The 22,155-nt window shown below is 37.6% G+C and overlaps 2 protein-coding genes across 2 annotated transcripts; both read right to left on the bottom strand.

The window, feature by feature from the left end:
* Positions 1-5,554: 5,554 nt before the first annotated feature.
* On the bottom strand, positions 5,555-11,177 carry LOC148730380 (uncharacterized). The gene is made up of 6 exons (XM_088761631.1): positions 11,040-11,177; positions 10,598-10,699; positions 9,814-10,064; positions 9,545-9,659; positions 8,081-8,206; positions 5,555-7,762 (listed from the first exon to the last, which is right to left on the bottom strand). Exons 1-6 carry the CDS (start codon positions 11,164-11,166, stop codon positions 7,302-7,304), a joined length of 1,182 nt encoding a protein of 393 aa, XP_088617757.1. The 5' UTR covers positions 11,167-11,177; the 3' UTR covers positions 5,555-7,301.
* A 1,762-nt stretch (positions 11,178-12,939) lies between these two features.
* On the bottom strand, positions 12,940-21,424 carry LOC111347092 (uncharacterized). The gene is made up of 6 exons (XM_088761630.1): positions 21,330-21,424; positions 20,147-20,248; positions 19,364-19,614; positions 19,093-19,207; positions 17,541-17,666; positions 12,940-16,992 (listed from the first exon to the last, which is right to left on the bottom strand). The coding sequence occupies exons 2-6, from the start codon at positions 20,241-20,243 to the stop codon at positions 16,532-16,534; spliced, it is 1,050 nt and encodes a 349-aa protein (XP_088617756.1). The 5' UTR covers positions 20,244-20,248; positions 21,330-21,424; the 3' UTR covers positions 12,940-16,531.
* Between the last annotated feature and the right edge of the window lie 731 nt (positions 21,425-22,155).

Below are 22,155 nucleotides of genomic sequence, written 5' to 3'. Positions count from 1 at the left end.
GGGAACAAGCCGTTAAGTTGATTCGTAATAAACCCGTGATGATAAATCACGGCCGGTTTGAAAGATGAGCTTTTGTTCAAGAGTTTTCCGGCTTTCCGTGCTACCTAAGTGTAAGAAAGACCGCAGATTGTGACAAGGACACATCGAAACCAGTCGCTAGATATTTTAATTTACCTAACCATTCTAAGCAACACATAGCAATCTGCGGTCTTTCCTTACACTTAGGTAGCACGGAAAGCCGGAAAACTCTTGAAATAAAGCTCATCTTTCGATCTGATTGGTTCTGAGAGCGGGTAGTATTCTCCCATCCGGCCCGCTGACAGCGGGCGGTATCCGTTTCGCTTGAGTAACTTTGAAGAACATCTCAAGCTTCATTACAATTTTCCACGCATATATCTCATTTTACCGGCTGGGCAGAATTTTTTTTAAGCAAAAACTTCGGTTACGACCTTTTGGCGATAATTAATAACAATTCTTTCTCTCTCTCGCCCTCAAATCATTTTGGTTTCTCCGAAAAAATTCATTTCGAAATGAATTTTGTGGTGCTAAATTTGTTTTTAAAAAGATTGAAACGCGGCCTTAAAACAATTTGTCATCTGATAATTCTTCACAAAAAGTAACTCAGAAAGTTATAAGGAGAGGTAATTGCAGTTGATAATTACGTTAATCGATGTGACTCTCATTGGTTAACATCTGAATTCTTTAACACAATTTTTTCGTTTGTGAAACGTTGAGCGAAGGTTTGAGTTCTTCTGATCCGTTTTATTGAACTGGAGAGGGGAGCAATACAATGAAGAGATTGATGGTCAGGAGGCAGAGGGGCACAAAAGTACGGGAGGCGGGAAAACATATGGTACAGGAGGTGCCGGGAGGCTGTGACCCCCCTGCCTCCTACCTATGTTTCTCCCTCTCCCCTTCCCCCCGATCTGCACAAACCAGTGACAAATTAAGAATTCAATTACCTCCGCTCCCCAATGATACAAGACTTGCTGACATAATTATAAACATAATTAGAAGACTCGTGAATTCTCAGCAAAAAAAACAAAATATGTCTTGTCACCAAGGTAAGGCGAGAGGTTGTTCTCAACGGAGCCCTATTACTTTTATATGCATATGATTCCTCATTGCTTTTTGCTAAACTAGTGAAATAACCATCGCATAAGAAAACTTTATGGGCGAGCAAGCAGCTAAAATAATTCCTCGTGAGAGTGTTGGTACCCGACCGACAAAAGGTGACTTTGGGATCAAATGAGGAACATGTATACAACTACGAATGAAATATAATTTTAAAGAAACTTACGCATAAATTGTTTGTTATATTCAGCAACTCCTGGATCCCCCCCGAGGCTTGAAGTGTGCAGCTGGAAAATATGTGAGAATTTTAGAAGGAAAACTCCATGTTGAGCTGAGACATGCTGATAAGGTTGCGGATTGTGTTCTGCAAAAACTAGATTCCCAAACAGAGCTCTAACACTCGTGACGAATTTTATTATTTAGGGAGGGGGGGAGGGGATTTAGGTCGTTTACCTGATTCCCTAAGGCTCTTTAATATTCTGATGATCCTTATTTATTCAAAGTCCTTTTCTGCAGCCCCCCCCCCCTTCTATAATCTGTTAGCGATGACTGACCCCCGTTCAATTCACTTTAAAATCCATGCGATATCCTCAAAAATCATCAAATTCGTACCTAAAACACATGAAAGGTTGACAAAATGGAACAAAAAAATGTCAGATATATCTAAGCTCACACAGCAACCAGGTGAACAATCAGGCATGCTTTAATGCTACTCTGGTTCAAAGATTTCATGAATGTAACCGAAATTACAATTCATCGACTCAATGGGTCGATGAATTGTAATTTCGCCGGGTTAAATCTTTAAACCAGAGTAGAATAAAAAAATGTCAGTTTAATACAAACAACACTTCAACAAGCTTCCATAAGCAAGTGAAGTGAAGACAAAAAAATTGGTTTAATAAGAGGGATTTCATTTTTTTAGTTGATCCTAATTCAGACGTTTAAGTCTTGCAAAATTATTTGCTGTTGATTTTGAAGGGACCGAACTTGTTGCAAAAGATTGAGTTTGTAGGTAGAGCATGACATCATATTTGTGTTATGCAAGAAGCCTTTTATCGTTAATCTTGCCTTTTTTTTATCGAATATTTTACATACGATTCGATGTTGGTTTAGAATGATTTTGGATTTTATAGATATGCAGGAAACGCGAGAATTATTTCCTATATTATGAAGTAAAACTAACGTCAATTAGACTGAGTAATTATTAATTAAAGCAAATCTGATTGACGATACTTTCTATATTTTTTGGTTGATATATGTTGTTTGTTCAAAGAACTGACTCTTAAGACTGCTTTTTTTATTCTCTCTCTCACTTCCTTGCAATATTAAAAAGGATTCGCGAACAGTGTGGGAGGACATCTAATTTAAGCCTATTGATTCATTCTTTGTACTCATTTCAATTTGAGTAAAAAGCGAACTCTGTAAGTTCAGTCAAGGCAGCTGAACATTAATACGACTCTCTGCCTTCAGTTTTCGATATTTTCAGAGGAAGTAACGGTGTATCCCAGAGACCAAACTTAATCAATCATCCTTTTCTAATCGATAAACGATATTTCGCTAACGCGACTCGATGAAATCATGGTGGGAAGTAAGCCTGAATGCAAAGCAAGTCGTCACTAGCCAAAAAGGCGTCAAGTAGGAGGCACTTTACAACTATTTTCAGCACAGGCGGCCCAAGCTCTCTTTGAAAACCACACAAGGTACACAATTTGCATATTTATAAGGATTTGTATGGGATTTTCTACAAGGTATCCACAGAGATAGTTAAAAGTGAAGAGATTAAATAAAAATGGCTCACCTTGTTCCATACGTGTATTTTTTGCTCCTGGTGTCATTATTTTACCGTTTTCACTTGATTTAAGCGGTTTTTTTTAATCCTGGTTTTCTACTACATAAAGAGAAGACAAGGCCGAACACTTCTTTCCGGACAGCCTGCCGAACGAAGTAAAAAATCCTAAGCTAAAATGTACCCACGGCCACAAATCCACCGCAGAATTCAAGGGCAAAGGTTGATCTTTCATTTCAATTCTCTAGCCACACAATTTCATCCCGGCGATCGGCGCCAGGCGGCTCTTCGTGTCCTCAGTGAAACGCTAAAACGATGGTAGACGTCCGAGTACATTTCAACCACGACACAACGACCGTTGGAATCGGCTTGGTAACCTCGTCGTGTTGGCAAACCAAGACTCGCGGGGGTACTAGACCTCAACTTGTCAACAAAAACTTCTTTTACAACCCGGGGTCCCCTCAGGTCGAACCTAAAATGTACCATTGTCTCAAGCACCCAATAAAAACCGCGCAGCATCTTGTTTGCACGTGCGAAATTTTTGCAAAACTCGGAGGAAACCCAGGAAGAAATGTAGCCGGTCAACTTGTTATTTCTTTTCAATCATGTAAGTATTTGAATTCAGGGTTTACGTTGTTTTTTTTTTCTCATGTATGTATGTATGTATGTATGTATGTATGTATGTATGTATGTATGTATTTGTGTATGGATGGATCGATGGATGTCTCCCGCTCTTAAAAATTTCAAGTTTTCCAATATATTCGCATGTTGTAGTTTCTTCATTACAAGCGATCACGAGGTGATGTTGTATTTTGATTTAATACTTCAGGGTAAAGTTGAATGTGGACCAGAGTCAAATAGTGGACTTTGCGTTTAAAGGTCACAATTTATTGATTACTGGCCAGGCTGGCGTTGGTAAAAGCGAGGTCGGAAAAGCATTCATTGGAAAGGCGAAACGTGTGGGAAAGAAGATCGGTGTGATATGTTCGAGCGGCATTGCTTGTCAAGCGTATGATCGCGGCGTTGCGTCAACTGTTCATTCATTTTATGGCTTATAAAAAATGAATGTATCTCCTCGGTTTCTGTAGAGCTTTCGCCGTTGACGTTACGTTTTTTCGGAGCCATTTCGCAAAACCGTTCTATACGATTTTTATACTTTGAATTTTGTAAACAAGATGCTGCGCGGTTGTAGAAGAAGTTTTTGTTGACAAGTTGAGGTCTAGTACCCCCGCGAGTCTTGGTTTGCCAACATGACGAGGTTACCAAGCCGATTCCAACGGTCGTTGTGTCGTGGTTGAAATGTACTCGGACGTCTACCATCGTTTTAGCGTTTCACTGAGGACACGAAGAGCCGCCTGGCGCCGATCGCCGGGATGAAATTGTGTGGCTAGAGAATTGAAATGAAAGATCAACCTTTGCCCTTGAATTCTGCGGTGGATTTGTGGCCGTGGGTACATTTTAGCTTAGGACTTTTTACTTCGTTCGGCAGGCTGTCCGGAAAGAAGTGTTCGGCCTTGTTTTCTCTTTATGTGGGAGAAAACCAGGATTAAAAAAAACCGCTTAAATCAAGTGAAATCGGTAAAATAATGACACCAGGAGCAAACAACACACGTATGGAACAAGGTGAGCCATTTTTATTTAATATTTTCACTTTTAACTATCTCTGTGGATGTCTTGTAGAAAATCCCATAAAAATCCTTATAAATATGCAAATTGTGTTTCTTGTGTGGTTCTCAAAGAGAGCTTGGGCCGCCTGTGTTTTCAGAAAGGTGTGGCGCCGATTCTTCCTCTAAAATTTCTACGCATAAAGATAGCTTTTCACGGGTCACGGATAATAATTATATCATTTGTACAAAACTACGTTCAATCTGATTCAGGCATAAATACTTCACATAAGAAACAAATTATGACATACTGTACGAGAGCTAATGAAAATACTTCGCTGTGTTCCATTCTTATAAATTCCAGGATAACTTTGTACTAAAAGTAGATACAAAAAAAAAAAACTAAAATAGAGATATTTGAAATAATGCTGAGTTGAAAACCATTGCTTTGTAATGAGCAGAAGGCGATGGGTTTGGCGAGAGTTAACTGGACGACAAGCCATTTAAATATGGTCACTAGAAATTCATGCTTTAAAAATTATTTGAAACGTGCCTCCAAATAGTTATGTTATTTTTTTTATACATGTCATATAACAATACAAACAAGTTCATTGTGTCATACGCCTAACTATTTAGTTATAACATTACATAATGGCATGACAAACCAGCTAATTTACAAGTATTCCGCATAAATTAAAATTCAATTTAAAAGTAGGTACTATAACACATGACTAAAGATTTTAGAATTTTGAAAAGCATAAGTCAGGATCATAAATACAATGCATATGAGGCAAATTTGAATTTAATCGGCACGTGTATTGCTCAAACGAATTTAATCATCGAAGATAATCAATTCTCATCGCAAACAATGGAATCATAATTCTGAGTTCATGAGAGACCGGTAAAAGTACGTCTTTTTCCAGTCCTGCTAGAATTCCCAGAATAGCGGTCATGTGAAAACAAGATATCTAATCCTGCTGTAACACCTAGATAATCTTTCAATCGTGAGATTAATTAATGTCTAATCTCTAAGCTCTAATAAGGCTGTCAAGCACTGAAGAAAAAACAAGAATTGAAACGTGTGGTCGGCTCTTTGTTTTGTTGGGGTTTTTTACATGGGGAAGAAAGTTTCTTAATTCTAGTAAAACTACGTTCAGTTACAGCACACTCTCTACACAGATGATTCAAGCCAACAAGTGTATTTTGATGTTAGGTCATTAAAATTCATCAAATAGATCGACATTATTCTCTGGTCATTGAAGGATAATGTCAGTCTTCTCGAAAAAAAAAAATGGAGTATCTACCCAATATTGACTCTGGTAATTTCTATTACATATCGAATTATTATATGATTATTTACAAAGGTTAACTCACGTTATGCATATTGGTAATAAGACCACATGGAAATCTTTAAATCTCCTTATTCGCAATTAAATGCAAGCTGTTGTACTGAACTGAACGTTATTGGACTACTAGAATTTACCGAACAGGCTAGAAAAATACTAAATTGTACTTTCTGGTTCGGTGAACAACGTAACTTAGCCTATGGAGGACGGCATTACGACAAACAAAAACGTCTGGCTCCTTGGTCTACTTAGGATTTATAATTGCATGATATATTAAACATTTTATACTTCTAGAATTCCATTTAAATCATCCATCACCTTCGATTGCTTTGGTCCTGAGCACTGACTGGTATATTTCCATTGTGTTGGAGTCATCGTTTCTCGTGATTTTATTGGTTGATTCTGTGAAAGTGATCTGGCATTTTAATGATTTCATGCATAATATTTAGCTTATAAATAATCTTTCAGGTCACTCACTTAGCTGAAGTAAATAAAATATTTTAGTATATACTAAAATAATGTATAGCGTTGAAGGCGCGCTCTGATTGGCTAGTCAAACTCCGAATATCCTTTGCTATTTGCCTCCGAACAACTCGGGAAAAAATGGCGTCCCGGTTTGCATCCGTGACAAGCGAAAACATCACTCAAATTAACGACGGTGGTGTATATTACCTCACTGTTTTAGTATATACTAAAACAACTATTCACCTCAGTGTCGGTGGTTAGTGGTGGATATTTACCTCGCCGCTTTGCGCCTCCGTAAATAGCCACCACTAACCACCGAGACTGAGGTAAATAGTTGTTAATCAGACGCCTACTGACAGTCTGTTCGTCCCCTACTAAGGCTTCCCAGTGAGATGATGTGTGATGTTATTGTCTGAGCCGATGGTGAGCAAGTTTTGAAAACTTTTCGGTATATTCTCAACAAAGTCACTTTTTGACACCGTTTCAAGCATGCTCAGGAGAACTTAAAAGACTATTATATTCAACATTTTGGTATATGCGCTTATCTTTGTTTGAATTGACCATTTACTACAAATAATAGTGAGAGATATACTATATTGAATGTTTACCACAGCATTTAAGAAATAAAATCACTACATTTTAATGATCTGTATATCGTACTTCACTCTTCAATCTAATCATGCTTTATAAATGGATCAGCAAGATACGAGATATTTTTCTGAGTCAATGTTAAAGGGTTGTACTACGAGGTCGATCGCCCTCAGGTCTCTGCCAAAGCTAGTTATCTAACTAAAATAGGAAATCCGTAGACACCAGAAATATTATGGTATAATTAATAACTTTGAGATTTCAAATACTTTTCGACAAACCATAAAAGACCCTTAACCGATGCAGTTTCAAGTTTAGTTATCTCACGTCTAATTTACTTAGTGTCTTTCTTACACCCCGGTGATATGTGAAGAACATTTATAATGTCCATCTCGTTCTTCGGTGTTTGATAAATGTAGATTTAATCTCAGAATAAAATCAATTTAAAGGGTACAAAGCATGAACGTCCGTGCATGTCTTGCCAGCATTATTCTCCTCGCTAAAATCAGCCAAGTCTTGTCCATACCATACTTGGAACTGCTGTCCGACCGATACGACCAGTGGGGTGGGGAGCAGGTTGAACACAAGCGTGGGAGAGTTGACATCAGCACCGCTAAGTTGGTAAAGATACTGTTTGCTGCGTTTTACGAACTCAGGAAGTGGAAGAACAGTTTTGTTGCTGTAAGTTATCACCGTCATTAAGTTATCGTTACCGTCAAATTGGAATGAGCATCCCCACTTTGTTCGATTAAAGTTTCCGTAAATGCATGTCACGGAGCCATTTGTGTGTACAAGTTTAAATGTGAAGATTTTACCAGCTTCCCGGATTCCAAAGGATCCGTAGTCGTCATTTCTTGTCCCAAAACAGACAGGACTGATGTTAATCTTTTTCCAGTTGTCTGGTAAGAAAATTGATCGGTTATAAAAATTGTGTTAGGTGGTAAGATCCAAAAAAAGTGCTCTTAAAATTGAAAAAATTTTCTATAACAATTAAAACAGAATATTCCATTTTCTCCGGAAGGGACTTTTTGACAAATATCAGTGGGCGTGAAAGGTGTCATAATTGCATTTTTTGTGACCAGATGAACGCCTCTTTCACTATAACGAGAAAGGTAAGGCACGACTAAGGAAGGAAAGGTGAGGTAAGGTAAACTATGACCTGAGGATACGTACGTTACCTAAATAAGTTCTAGTATTTAGTTAGAGATAGGATATACCTGAGCAAAAGTGCCGTCCGTCTCCAAGGTGTCCAGACTTACAACTGCAGTCAAATGATCCAGCGATGTTTGCACAATCGGCAGCGAAGTGACACTCATGGCTGCCATCTTTGCACTCATCGATATCTTAAAAGAATGTAGACGAAAAGAAAAAAGGTAAGACTCAAGGCACTCTTTAGGCAAGCTACGAAGAAGATAGGAACAATCATGTTTCTCTAATGTGCATTCGTCAACATCTAAGATTGATTAAGCTCATTTATCACCCACATTTTTTCACTCAAGTTTTTTACCATCGCTTCTTTATCATGATTTTTTTTTTCAATGTTAATCCGGTCGAAACGTATTTCACCCTTTCGAAACTTCAGGCCCCTTTCAAACGCAGGCTTAGGATCATCTGTCTGAGTCTGGGAGTCAATAGTTTCTCAGTGGAACAGCCATTGCGGTGACGCACCAATTTTGATAATTGGGGTATTACATCAGGGTAACGAAATGGAACTGCATTGCCCTTACCATGAGGAAAGCTTGGATAAACTCACCTGACAGGACAAAGTTTTGAATCATCACGGGGCCAGGAGGAGAATCAAATCCATGCCAATTCAGAAGAAATAATAATCATGAAGACATAGACATTTCTTGAAATGAATTAAAATGTATGGCAAAAAGTCGAGTTCGCAGGGAAGCTATCGTTAGTGGCCCCATACTCGGATAATTGGGAAAAGGAATAATCTAAGGAAAGCGAAGCCAGCTCTTCATCAATCAAACCTGTACAAATGAGCCCATTTCCAGTGTATCCCTGTTTGCACGTACATGTGAAAGAGCCATAAGTGTTTGCACAGTGCGTATTTACGTCACAAGGCAAGTTATCACCATTGCACTCGTCGATATCTGGAAGAGAGCAAAACGAGCTTTACGTGCATGTTTGATGAAAAGCATTTAACTCTTTATCAATAACAGAGTTTTTTCATCGAGGTTTTTTAACAATCTCTGGCAGCTGACCAGCAGATAATACATGTACTGACCTTTTTTTTCGATATGTAAGACCAACTGTCAAAACCATTGTTGCTGGTCTATATGTGTGTGCCTGTTTTTCTTTCGTCGCTACTGTCTCTTTCATTGTTTAAAATTCTCACCTTGGCAAGTTTCTCTATCGCCGTTAAATCCAGGTTTACATGAGCACTTACTCCCAAATATTGACACATCTGTGCTCTACGGAACAATTGTATTTTTCCGATGTGTATTCATCAACATTTACACAAAATTTGAGAATAAAACAATCATAGGTTAAGAACCCTCCTTTATGAGATATTTCGTCCAAATCTATAAAAGTGGCCTTAAAAATTTTTCTTCTTTCATGTTCGCTCCTTTGCCTGCTTGCTCTCTCTCCTTCTACCCATCTTTTAAGTCAAAATAATTTTACCTGTTATCTGAGCTCATCATTTTATCGTGAGAAATTTTCTTTATCACCTGTCTCGCACTGAACTCCTTGATATCCAGCAGGACATAGGCAGCGGTACCCATGGTCACCAAATCCCGCTTGACATGTGGCGTGATTAGCACACGGATTGCTCTCACAAGGATTCTGAAAAGGTAAGAATAAAATGGACCAATGTATAGAACAAATCAATAAAAAAAATAATCAATTAATAAATGATTGATGGAATAGATAAATAACACTTTATCAGAGTTTTCTTATTAATTCTTAAATTTAAAACTGAATGATGTGAGGTACTTACAAAAATCTCTGTGTATAAAAATCCGTTTTTGTCTTCGAAGGAATCGGAGACTTGTAGGTGAGTCATGCTATTAAGCTCGCATGTGAATGTCCCACCTCCCCGCGGACCGTAGTTGTAAGACAAGCAGTGTGGTTCAAAATAGCATCTCAACTCACAGATATTCTTGTCTTGCACTTGGTCTGTCCTAATAACGTAATTTTTTAAGATCTTGTTTTTTGTTCCTTCTTTGAATTCAATCACTCGACAATCATCTGAGGGAGGAAGAAGGAATAAAGAAGGCAATGAAAAATATAATCTGCAGGCTATGTCCTTCGTTCTTCAAAGCAGAACAGATGGCAAGCTTTTCCATATTTATAGGCAATTGAGTCATTCAGTCAATTCGCCTTCAACGTGAAAGCCTTTTCTAGTCAGTCATTTACCTTTTCACAAAAGTTTATTTCTTCGGACCTTTTTTCCTTTACGAGAAATAGTCGAAGCTAATGCTCTATCACTCACGATAGGTGGGGGCTGATATCAAACAATTACAGTGTAGAAGATAAATAATTTAGTCTGGGGAAAGTCATACTAAAAATGCTAAATAGGTAAATGCCGTCGAAATATTACGATCCTGAATCGGGTGTGGTACCCAAGGCAACCAACAATTATTCCTTTCTTCTTCTGTTTTTAACATTGCGTTTCTGTGGTAGATAAACTCTGGGAGGTGATTTCTCATCGCACACGGCATAACCGGATGGAGGGCTGACTTTGATATACCCTTAACAACGTAAATTCTTAGGAGCCATACCTCCCATGCTATTTGCTCCACGCTGGTTATTTAGAGAAACACAATCCGGACTGGTAAAGAGAGCGAAGAGTATGAAACATTCCATTTCCTGCAGCATTTTTCCTGTTTAAAACAATGAAAAATATTAAGGAAATTTTACTGAATCTTGGGAAGTAAGGCGAATTTCTTCACACGCCGTGGTTTACTGTTTCGTTAAAAAAAAACTTATCTTATGAAAAATATATCTGGCTACCTTCGTCGTCCCATTTTTCAATCTTCAGCAGCCTGGCCAAATTTTATTTTAGTTATCTTGAATGACATTTGTGCGTCACTAACCGGGAATAAATGGATGTATTTTTCCACTTGCGCTTGTTTGATTGTTTTCTTGCCTAATGCACACTACGAACTGAACATCTCAATTTAAATTCACCCTCCATAAAACCGTTAACAGAACTATCCTTACCTTTCAAGAGGTAATTCACTTTAAAATATTTGGGGTGTTCTTTGTTGTGCGGTTGTTCGATTTTGTTATCACTCGTATATTTGCTAACCGAATTGGACTGTACTCTCCCACCATTACCATAACTCATCTGTTGACGCACATCAGCTATGGTTAAACAGCGAGCGAGTAATTAAAAAACAAAGGAGGACTCACGTACGAAGAGAGAAAAAAAATCTCCCTGGCAACAAATGTACCTAAATTCCTTTCCTGTGGCTTGTATATTGTTGCTTGACAGTTTGAGTCGCTGCTTGATGGTAAACTTAGGGAACAGAACTTAGCGTTTTATTATTATTATTATTATAATTGCGAAAGAGTGAATACGGCAGGTGAGTGTCAATTTAGAACAAGGCTGTGAAACTTTGCCAACGTAGAGTACTTTGGTCTTCCGCTGCGAGTTCGAATTTCCCTCACGACTTATAAGAATAATAAAAAGAAGAAAATTAGAAAAAAAGCCTTTCTCACCTTCTCAGAGGAAATATATTCTCTGGTGAAAGGTACACCTTTGAAGGGATGTATCATTTCATTCATTCTTTTTTTTTTTTTCAACGTTCAACAGCTATCATTATTAAGCAAACATGAAGTTATTAGAAAAGTATTATCTCTTGCTTAATACAAACATCACTTCAACAAGCTTCCATAAGCAAGTGAAGAGAAGAGAAAGAATTTGATTGAATAAGAAATATTTCATTCTTTGAGTTGATCATAATTCAGACGTTTAAGTCTTGCATAATTATTTGCTGTTGATTTTGAAGGAAGCGAAATTGTGCAAAATATGGAGTTTGTAGATAGAGCATGACATCATATTTATGTGATGCAAGAAGACTTTTAACATAATTACTCTTGCCTTTCTTTATCGAATATTTTGCACAGGATTCGATGTTGGTTTAGCATGATTTTGGGTTTCATAGATATGAAGGAAACGCGAGAATTGTTCCCTACATTATGAAGTAAAACTAACGTCAATTATACAAAGTAATTATTTTTTAATTAAAGCAAATCTGCTTGATGATACTTTCTATATTTTTTGGTTGATATATGTTGTTTGTTCTAAGAACTGACTCTTAAGACTGCCTTCTTTTTATTCTCTCTCTCACTTTCTTGCAATATTAAAAAGGATTCGCGTACAGTGTGAGAGGACTTCTAATTTAAGCCTATTGATTCATTCTTTGTACTCATTTCAATTTGACTAAAAACCGAACTCTGAAAGTTCAGTCAAGGCAGCTGAAGATTAACTCGACTCTCTGCCTTCAGTTTTCGATATCTTTAGAGGAAGTAACGGTGTATCCAATAGACAAAACTTAATCAATCATCCTTTTCTAATCGATAAATGATATTTCGCTAACGCGACTCGGTGAAACCATGGTGGAAAGTAAGCCTAAACGCAAAGCTAGTCGTCATCAGCTGTAACTGAGGTACGCACTAGCCAAAAAGGTGTCAAATAAGAGGAACTTTACAACCATTTTCAGAAAGGTGTGGTGCTGATTCTTCCTCTAAAATTTCTACGCATAAAGATAGCTTTTCACGGGTCACGGATAATAATTATATCATTTGTATAAAACTACGTTCAGTCTGATTCGGGCATAAATACTTCACGTAAGAAACAAATGATGACATACTGTACGAGAGCGAATGAAAATCCTTCGCCGTGTTCCATTCTTATAGATTCCAGGATAAGTTTGTGCTAAGACTAGATTAAAAAAAAACTAAAATTGAGATATTTGAAATAATGCTGAGTTGAAAACCATTGCTTTGTAATGAGCAGAAGGCGATGGGTTTGGCGAGAGTTAACTGGACGACAAGCCATTTATATATGGTCACTAGAAATTCATGCTGTAAAAATTATTTGAAACGTGCTTCCAAATAGTTCTGTTATTTTTTTTATATATGTCATATAACAATACAAAACAAGTTTATTGTGTCGTACGCCTAACTCTTTAGTTGTAACATTACATAATGGCATGACACACCAGCTAATTTACAAGTATTCCGCATAGATTAAAATTATATTTAAAAGTAGGTACTATAACACATGACTAAAGATTTTAGAATTTTGAAAAGCATAAGTCAGGATCATAAATACAATGCATATGAGGCAAATTTGAATTTAATCGGCACGTGTATTGCTCAAACGAATTTATTCATCGAAGATAATCAATTCTCATCGCAAACAATGGAGTCATAATTCTGAGTTCATGAGAGACCGGTAAAAGTACGTCTTTTTCCAGTCCTGCTAGAATTCCCAGAATAGCGGTCATGTGAAAACAAGATATCTAATCCTGCTGTAACACCTAGATAATCTTTCAATCGTGAGATTAATTAATTTCTAATCTATAAGATCTAATAAGGCTATCAAGCACTGAAGAAAAAACTAGAATAGAAACGTGTGGTCGGCTCTTTGTTTTGTTGGGGTTTTTTACATGGGGAAGAAAGTTTCTTAATTCTAGTAAAACTACGTTCAGTTACAGCACACTCTCTACACAGATGATTCAAGCCAACAAGTGTATTCTGATGTTAGGTCATTAAAATTCATCAAATAGATCGACATTATTATCTGTTCATTGAAGGATAATGTCAGAAAAAAAAATGGAGTATCTACCCAATATTGACTCTGGTAATTTCTATTACATATCGAATTATTATATAATTATTTACAAAGGTTAACTCACGTTATGCATATTGGTAATATAACTACATAGAAATCTTTAAATCTCCTTATTGGCAATTAAATGCATGCTGTTCTACTGAACTGAACGTTATTAGACTACTAGAATTTACCGAACAGGCTAGAAAAATGCTAAATTATACTTTCTGGTTCGGTGAACAACGTAACTTAGCCTATGGAGGACGGCATTACGACAAACAAAAACGTCTGGCTCCTTGGTCTACTTAGGATTTATAATTGCCTGATATATGAAACATTTTATACTTCTAGAATTCCATTTAAATCATCCATCACCTTCGATTGCTTTGTTCCTGAGCACTGACTGGTATATTTCCATTGTGTTGGAGTCATCGTTTCTCGTGATTTTATTGGTTGATTCTGTGAAAGTGATCTGGCATTTTAATGATTTCATGCATAATATTTAGCTTATAAATAATCTTTCAGGTCACTCACTTAGCTGAAGTAAATAAAATATTTTAGTATATACTAAAATAATGTATAGCGTTGAAGGCGCGCTCTGATTGGCTAGTCAAACTCCGAATATCCTTTGCTATTTGCCTCCGAACAACTCGGGAAAAAATGGCGTCCCGGTTTGCATCCGTGACAAGCGAAAACATCACTCAAATTAACGACGGTGGTGTATATTACCTCACTGTTTTAGTATATACTAAAACAACTATTCACCTCAGTGTCGGTGGTTAGTGGTGGATATTTACCTCGCCGCTTTGCGCCTCCGTAAATAGCCACCACTAACCACCGAGACTGAGGTAAATAGTTGTTAATCAGACGCCTACTGACAGTCTGTTCGTCCCCTACTAAGGCTTCCCAGTGAGATGATGTGTGATGTTATTGTCTGAGCCGATGGTGACCAAGTTTTGAAAACTTTTCGGTATATTCTCAACAAAGTCACTTTTTGACACCGTTTCAAGCATGCTCAGGAGAACTTAAAAGACTATTATATTCAACATTTTGGTATATGCGCGTATCTTTGTTTGAATTGACCATTTACTACAAATAATAGTGAGAGATATACTATATTGAATGTTTACCACAGCATTTAAGAAATAAAAGCACTACATTTTAATGATCTGTATATCGTACTTCACTCTTCAATCTAATCATGCTTTATAAATGGACCAGTAAGATATGAGATATTTTTGTGAGTCAATGTTAAAGGGTTGCACTACGAGGTCGATCGCCCTCAGGTCTCTGCCAAAGCTAGTTATCTAACTAAAATAGGAAATCCGTAGACACCAGAAATATTATGGTATAATTAATAACTTTGAGATTTCAAATACTTTTCGACAAACCATAAAAGACCCTTACCGATGCAGTTTCAAGTTTAGTTATCTCACGTCTAATTTACTTAGTGTCTTTCTTACACCCAGGTGATATATGAGGAACAATTATATTGTCCATCTCGTTTTTCGGAGTTTTATAAATCTAGATTTAATCTCAGAATAGATCGTTTTCACGTGACGTCACATCATTTTCGGTCGCCATATTTGTGTACAACACAGGGTAATATTATATATGCAAATAATAAGCACATCAACAATTTCTGCCTTTAAAAATGAATACTACAGCAACGGAAGCAAAATTAAGTGCCAATACTGATATCATTATCCATCCTCCTCTTTCTGAGTACGCCAAGAAGCTAGAACCACAAGTAAGGCAGCGTTATTTGGAAAAAATTTCGGCGATTGGGATCTATCCCGTCCTTATTTAGAGTGAGAATTTTCAACCAGACTGCTTGCCTCCAGATGAATCTACAGATCTCTCTTTTTCTATCTGGTTTTGGAGACGAGCTTCTACACGCAACAACAGTTTAAGGCTTTCCGAAGCCTGGAAGCCAACAATCAGATGGTTTCGGGATTTATAACCAACGTAAAAGGCCACATAATCGCAAACAAATTTGTTATGTTAGCCAAGGTGAGACATTCGCAGAGAATGAATGACTCTTTGATCCCTATCTGGATTATAGCAGAAAAAGAGGGGACAATTTTATCCGCTCATTGCCTAGGTTGTATGGCCGGGCTAGCTGAATCATGCTCGCATTTTACAAACGTTTTATTTTACGTAGAAGCGTGGACGAAGATAAATGGAAAACTTGCTTGCACCCAAACTCTTCCGATTGCGCGCCGACGTAAACAAACATTCTTGAGTAAGTTTGTGTGCCTTTCTCTGTGGGCTTATCTAGACTTTCTGCTTCGTTACCTTCGAAGTTTAAATCTAAACTTTGCTGCCCCGATTCGCTAAATTTGAAAAACTTCTCCTCCCTCTCAGACTCTAGTACTTTGACCCTTTTGGCAAACGCCGGCTTCTTCGCCAATTCGCGTTCCCTCGCCCTCTTACTTCTTTTTGCCGCTTGTTCTCGATCCGTACGGCCAGTCTCCTTAGTATGTGCTAAATTTAGAGTTGGGACCCAATCAATGTTAAATTTATCCCATGATTTTGCGGCCTTCCAGAAACAAAGTGTTTCTCACACACGCGATCGTTTTCCAAAATGGTATCGGTGAGATCGTCTCTGCAAATAGCAGAAATCCAGCGTGATCTTCTTTCTGCTGACAATTCTCTGGCGTCATTTCCTTGATTTTCAATTATCGAAGGTACTTTGGCAAAATATAATACTTTACTCCTTCCACTTCTATTTCCACAGCCGACAATCAAGCACAAAACTATCTTCTTTCAAAGGACGCAGTAGATTTGCATGCGATATCTGTACACAAATATGGCGGAGTAGCAACAGTTGTCAAGGTTTTAGTCACGTGAGGGAAAACGATCTATAAAATCAATTTAAAGGGTACAAAGCATGAACGTCTGTGCATGTCTTGCCAGCATTATTGTCCTCGGTAAAATCAGCCAAGTCTTGTCCATACCATACTTGGAACTGCTGTCCGACCGATACGACCAGTGGGGTGGGGAGCAGGTTGAACACAAGCGTGGGAGAATTGACATCAGCACCGCTGAGTTGGTAAAGATACTGTTTCCTGCGTTTCACGAACTCAGGAAAAGGAAGAACGGTTTTGTTGCTGTAAGTTATCACCGTCATTAGGTTTTCGTTACCATAATATTGCGATGAGCATCCCCAGTTTGTTCTTTTAGAGTTTCCGTGTCTGCATGTCACGGAGCCATTTATGTGTACAAGTTTAAATGTGTAGATTTTACCAGCTTTCCGGATTTCAAAGGATCCGTGTTCGTTATTTTTTGTCCCAAAACAGACAGGATCGATGTTAATCTTTTTCCAGTTGTCTGGTAAGAAAATTGGTAGGTTTTAAAGATTGTGTCAGCTGGTAAGGTCCAAAAAAGGGTCTTAAGACAGATATGAAATATAAATATAGAGGCAAGACCGATACAACGTAGATAAGTAAATTTTAAGACGGAGCACTATATTTCGGCTGGCCAAACCCCACTGCACCTGAAGAAGGCTGGTTTGGCCAGCCGAAATATAGTGCTCCGTCTTAAAATTTACTTATCTACGTTGTATCGGTCTTGCCTCTATATTTATATTTCATATTCGTTATTTTGGGCCGATCAGATCATCGCTGATCCAACGTACAAGAGTAAGAGTATCGTCCACGGTTGCCTGCTGAACATTTCACACTTAAAACAGAACATTCCAATTTCTGAGGACGAGACTTTTTGACAAATGTCAGTGCGCGTGAAAGGTGTCATAATTGCATATCCCGTGACTAGATGAACACCTCTTTCAATATAGTGAGAAAGGTGAGGAAACTATGACCTGAGGATACGTACGTTACCTAAATAAGTTCTAGTATTTGATTAGAGATAGGATTTACCTGAGCAAAAGTGCCATCCATCTCCAAGGTGTCCAGACTTACAGCTGCAGTCAAATGATCCAGCGATGTTTGCACAATCGGCAGCGAAGTGACACCCATGGCTATCGTCGTTACACTCATCGATGTCTTAAAAGAATACAAGCGAAAAGAAAAAAGGTAAGGCTCGAAACACTCTTAAGGCAAGCTATACCTTACGTGATATTCCAGATAACGAAGAAGATAGGAAGAATCGTGTTTCTGCAATGTACATTCGTCAACATCTAAGATTGATTAAGCTCATCAATCACCCACATTTTGTTCACGCACGTTTTTTACCATCGCTTATGTATCATGATTGTCTCGTCTTTTTTTCCAATGTTCATGCGTTCGAAACGTATTTCACCCTTTCGAAACTGCAGCCCTTTCAAACGTAGGCTCAGGATCATCTCTCTGAGTCTGGGAGTCAATAGTTTCTCAGCGGAGCAGTCATTATTACGTCAGGGCAACGAAATGGGACTGCATTACCCTTACCATGAAAGCTTGGAAAAACTCACCTGACAGGACAAAGTTTTGAATCCTCACGTGGCCAGGAGAAGAATCAAATCCATGCCAATTCGGAAGAAATAATAATCATGAAGACATGGACATTTCTTGAAATGAATTAAAATGTATGGCAAAAAATCGAGTTCGCAGGGAAGCTATCGTTATTGGCCCCATGCTCGGGTAATTGGGAAAAGGAATAATTAATCTAAGGAAAGCGAAGCCAGGTACTCATCAATCAAACCTGTACAAATGAGTCCATTTCTAGTGTATCCCTCTTTGCAAGTACATGTAAAAGAGCCATAAGTGTTTACACAGTGCGTATTTACGTCACAGGGAAAGTTATCACCATTGCATTCATCGATAACTGGAAGAGAGCAAGACGAGCTTTAGGTGGTTAATGAAAAACATTTAACTCCTTATCAATAACAGTTTTTTTCAAAGAAGTTTTTTAACAATCAGTGGCAGCTGACCAGATAATACATGTACTAACCTTTCTTTTTCGATTTGTAAGACCTACTGTCAAAACCATTGTTGCTGGTTTACATGTGTGTGTCTGGTTTCTTTCGTCGTTACAGTCTCTTTCACTGTTTAAAATTCTCACCTTGGCAAGTTTCTCCATCGCCGTTAAGTCCAAGTTTACATGAGAACTTATATGAACCCAAATTATTGATACATCTGTGCTCTACGAAACAATCGTGGTTTCCTGATATGCATTCATCAACATTTATACACAATTAAAGAAGAAAACAATCGAAGGTTAAGAACCCTCTTTGATGGGATATTTCGTCCAACTCTATAAAAGTGGTGGCTCGAAACGTCAGCTTTTGTAATCGTTACGGTGGCCAATTCACCATTTCAACTTTGTTGATATATCCAAATTATTCTATAAAAGTGGCCTTATGAATTTTCTTCTTTCATGCTCGCTCCTTTGCCTGCCTGCTCATCTCCCCTTCTACCCATCTTTTAAGTCAGAAGTATTTTGCCTGTTATCCGAGTTCATCATTTTATCGTAAGAAATTTTCTTTCTCACCTGTCTCGCACTGAACTCCTTGATATCCAGTAGGACATAGACAGCGATATCCATGGTCACCAAATCCCGCTTGACATGTGGCGTGATTAGCACACGGGTTGCTCTCACAATAGTTCTGAAAAGATAAGAATAAAATGGACCAATGTACAAAATGAATAAAAAAAATACGAATTAATAAATGAATGATGGAATAAATGAATAACACTTTATCAGAGTTTTCTTATCCTTAAATTTATCCCACTTGTAAAAGTGAATGATGCCAGGTACTTACAAAAATCTCCGTGTACAAAAATTCGCTTTTGTCTTCGAAGGAATCGAAGTCTTGTAAGTGGGTCGCGTTATTCACCTCGCATGTGAATGTTCCACCTCCCCGTGGACCGTACTTGTAAGACACGCAGTTTGGCTCAAGATAGCATCTCAACTCGCAGATATTCTTATCTTGCACTTGGTCTGTCCTAATAACGTGATTTTTTAAGATCTTGTTTTTTGTTCCTTTTTTGAATTCAATCACTCGACAATCATCTGAGGGAGGAAGAAGGAATAAAGAAGCCAATCAGAAAAGCAATCTGCTGTGTCCTTCATTCTTCAAAGGCAGAACAGGTGGCAAGCCTTTCCATACTGTATTTAACTGAGTTATTCGATCAAATTGCCTTCAACACGAAAACCTTTTCTAGTCAGTCATTTACCTTCTCACAAAGTTTATTTCTTCGTACCTTTTTTTCCTTGACGAGAAATAGTCGAACTTAATACCCTTTCAGTCACGATGGCTGAGGGCTGATATCAAACAACTATAGTGTAGAAGATAAATAATTTGGTCTAGGGGATAATCATACTAAAAAATGCTATAGAGGTAAATGTCGTCGAAGTATTATGATCCTGAATCGGATGTGGTATGCAAGGCAACCAACTATTATTATTTTCTTCTTCTTTTTTTCATATTTCCGTTTCTGTGGTAGATAAACTCTGGGAGATGATTTCTCATCGCATAGGGTGTAACCGAATAAGAGGGCTGACTTCGACATAACCTTAAAACGCAAATTCTTAAGAGCCATACCTCCCATGCTATTTGCTCCACACTGGTTATTCGCAGAAACACAATCCAGACAAGTAAAGAGAGCGAAGAGTATGAAACATTCCATTTCCTGCAGCATTTTTTCTGTGTAAAACATTGAAAAATATTAAGGCAATTTTACTGATTCTTGGGAAAGTAAGGTGAATTTTTCAACACGCAGTGGCGTACTGTTCCATTAAAAAAATAATTGTGAAAAATATATCTGGCTACCTTCGTCGTCCCATTTTTTAATCTTCAGCAGCTTCGCCTAATTACTTTAGTTGTCTTAGTGACATTTATCTGTCACTAGCCGGGAATAAATGGATGTATTTTCCACTTTCGCTTGTTTGATAGTTTTCTTGCCAAAAGAAATGAACTGATAAGTAGTTTTTTAGAAAAGCTTTTCAAGATAAAAATTAGCGATAATTTTCAACGACGTTTCGGCCTCGCTGAGGTCATTTTCAAGCTGATGAAAAGGAACACTTTTACATATATGTACTAAAATTCAAGACGTGGGAATGATAAAGGTGATAAAATATGGAAATATGTAAACGATAGGCGTAAAATAGAAGTGATAAAATTACAAAGGAGACAATGCGAATATGAGAGCTACACATGCTACACATGCCGGCACCTCTACCAACGTGCTGAAGAACACAAAGCGTCTGTCTTCAATCGGGAGCCACATTAAAGAGCGGCATGGGCATACCCCAAGTGACTTACATCACAGTTTCAAAATCCTGAAGAAATGCAAAAGTAAACTGGACTACCTAATTTACGAGATGCTTTTTATAAAAGAAATTAACCCAAGCTTGAACAAACAGTCAGACTCAATCCACGCAAAGCTATTTTTATAATAATTTACGGTATCTTCGTATAATTTATAGTTTTACTTTCGTCAACTCTCATATTAATTTATTCGTATTGTCTCCTTTGTAACTTTATCACTTCCATTTTACGCCTAGCGTTTACATATTTTCATATTTTATGGCCTTTATTATTCCCACATCTTGAATTTTAGTACATATATGTAAAAACTTTCCTTTTCATCAGCTTGAAAATGACATCAGCGAGGACGAAACGTCGTTCAAAATTATTATCACTAACTTTTATCTTGAAAAGGAATGAACTGAACGTCTCAATCTAGATTCACCCTCCATAAAACCGTTAACAGAAATATTCATACCTTTCAAGAGGCAATTCACTTTTAAATATTTGGGGTGTTCTTTGTTGTGCGGTTGTCCGATTTTGTTATCACTCGTATCTTTGCAGATCGAATTAGACTCTACTCAGTCATTACCATAATTCATCGGTTGCATGACGCACATCAACTATGGTTAAATAACGAGCGAGTAATTAAAAAAACAAAGGAGGACCCAAAGAGAGAAAGAAATCTCCCAGCAACAAATGTACCTAAATTCCTTTCCTGTGGCTTGTATATTGTTGCTTGACAGTTTGAGCCGCTACTTGATGGTAAACCTAAGGTAACAGAACTTCGCCTCTTATTATCATTATTATAATTACGAATGAGTGAATACGGCAAGTGTCAAATTTAGAACAAGCTTTCTATTAAACTTGGCCAAGGTAATTTACTTTGGTCTTCCAGTGCGAGTTCGAATTTCCCTCACGACTTATAAGAATAATGATAAAAAAAGGAAAGGAAAAAAAAACCTTTCTCACCTTTTCCGAGGAAATATATTTTATTCTCTTGTGAAAAGGTACACCTTCGGAAGGGATATACCATTTCATTTATTTATTTATTTTTTTATTTTAACGTTTACCAGCTATCATTATTAAGCAAACATGAGGTTATGTAAAAAGTACTAGTATTATCTCGGAGATTCAAACTTGAGTGGATGACTCGAGCATTCCTTGTACTCGAGCTTGACTTTCATTTTTTATTTTGTCGCTTAAAATTGAAAATGACAATTTACACCAAATCTTCTCGGCAGACGTTAATTGGCAGAATACAATCTGAAGCAACCACGACGGCGACGACAACAAGGACGTGA

This window comes from Stylophora pistillata, chromosome 5 (assembly GCF_964205215.1).
Source record: "Stylophora pistillata chromosome 5, jaStyPist1.2, whole genome shotgun sequence".
NCBI classification, from domain to species: domain Eukaryota; kingdom Metazoa; phylum Cnidaria; class Anthozoa; order Scleractinia; family Pocilloporidae; genus Stylophora; species Stylophora pistillata.
This window is presented reverse-complemented; position numbering and strand designations above follow the sequence as displayed.

Coding starts and splice junctions, on each gene's coding strand:
- LOC148730380 (XM_088761631.1), bottom strand. CDS start 11,166: ATGAGTTATGGTAATGGTGGGAGAGTACAGTCCAATTCGGTTAGCAAA. Junction 10,700..11,039: donor AGTGAATTACCTCTTGAAAG/GTAAGGATAGTT, acceptor TGTTTTAAACAG/GAAAAATGCTGCAGGAAATG. Junction 8,207..9,544: donor AGGAGTTCAGTGCGAGACAG/GTGATAAAGAAA, acceptor CATTCTTTTAAG/ATATCGATGAGTGCAAAGAT.
- LOC111347092 (XM_088761630.1), bottom strand. CDS start 20,243: ATGCTGCAGGAAATGGAATGTTTCATACTCTTCGCTCTCTTTACTTGT. Junction 19,615..20,146: donor TGGAGCAAATAGCATGGGAG/GTATGGCTCTTA, acceptor TTCCTCCCTCAG/ATGATTGTCGAGTGATTGAA. Junction 16,993..17,540: donor TGGATGGCACTTTTGCTCAG/GTAAATCCTATC, acceptor TTTTCTTACCAG/ACAACTGGAAAAAGATTAAC.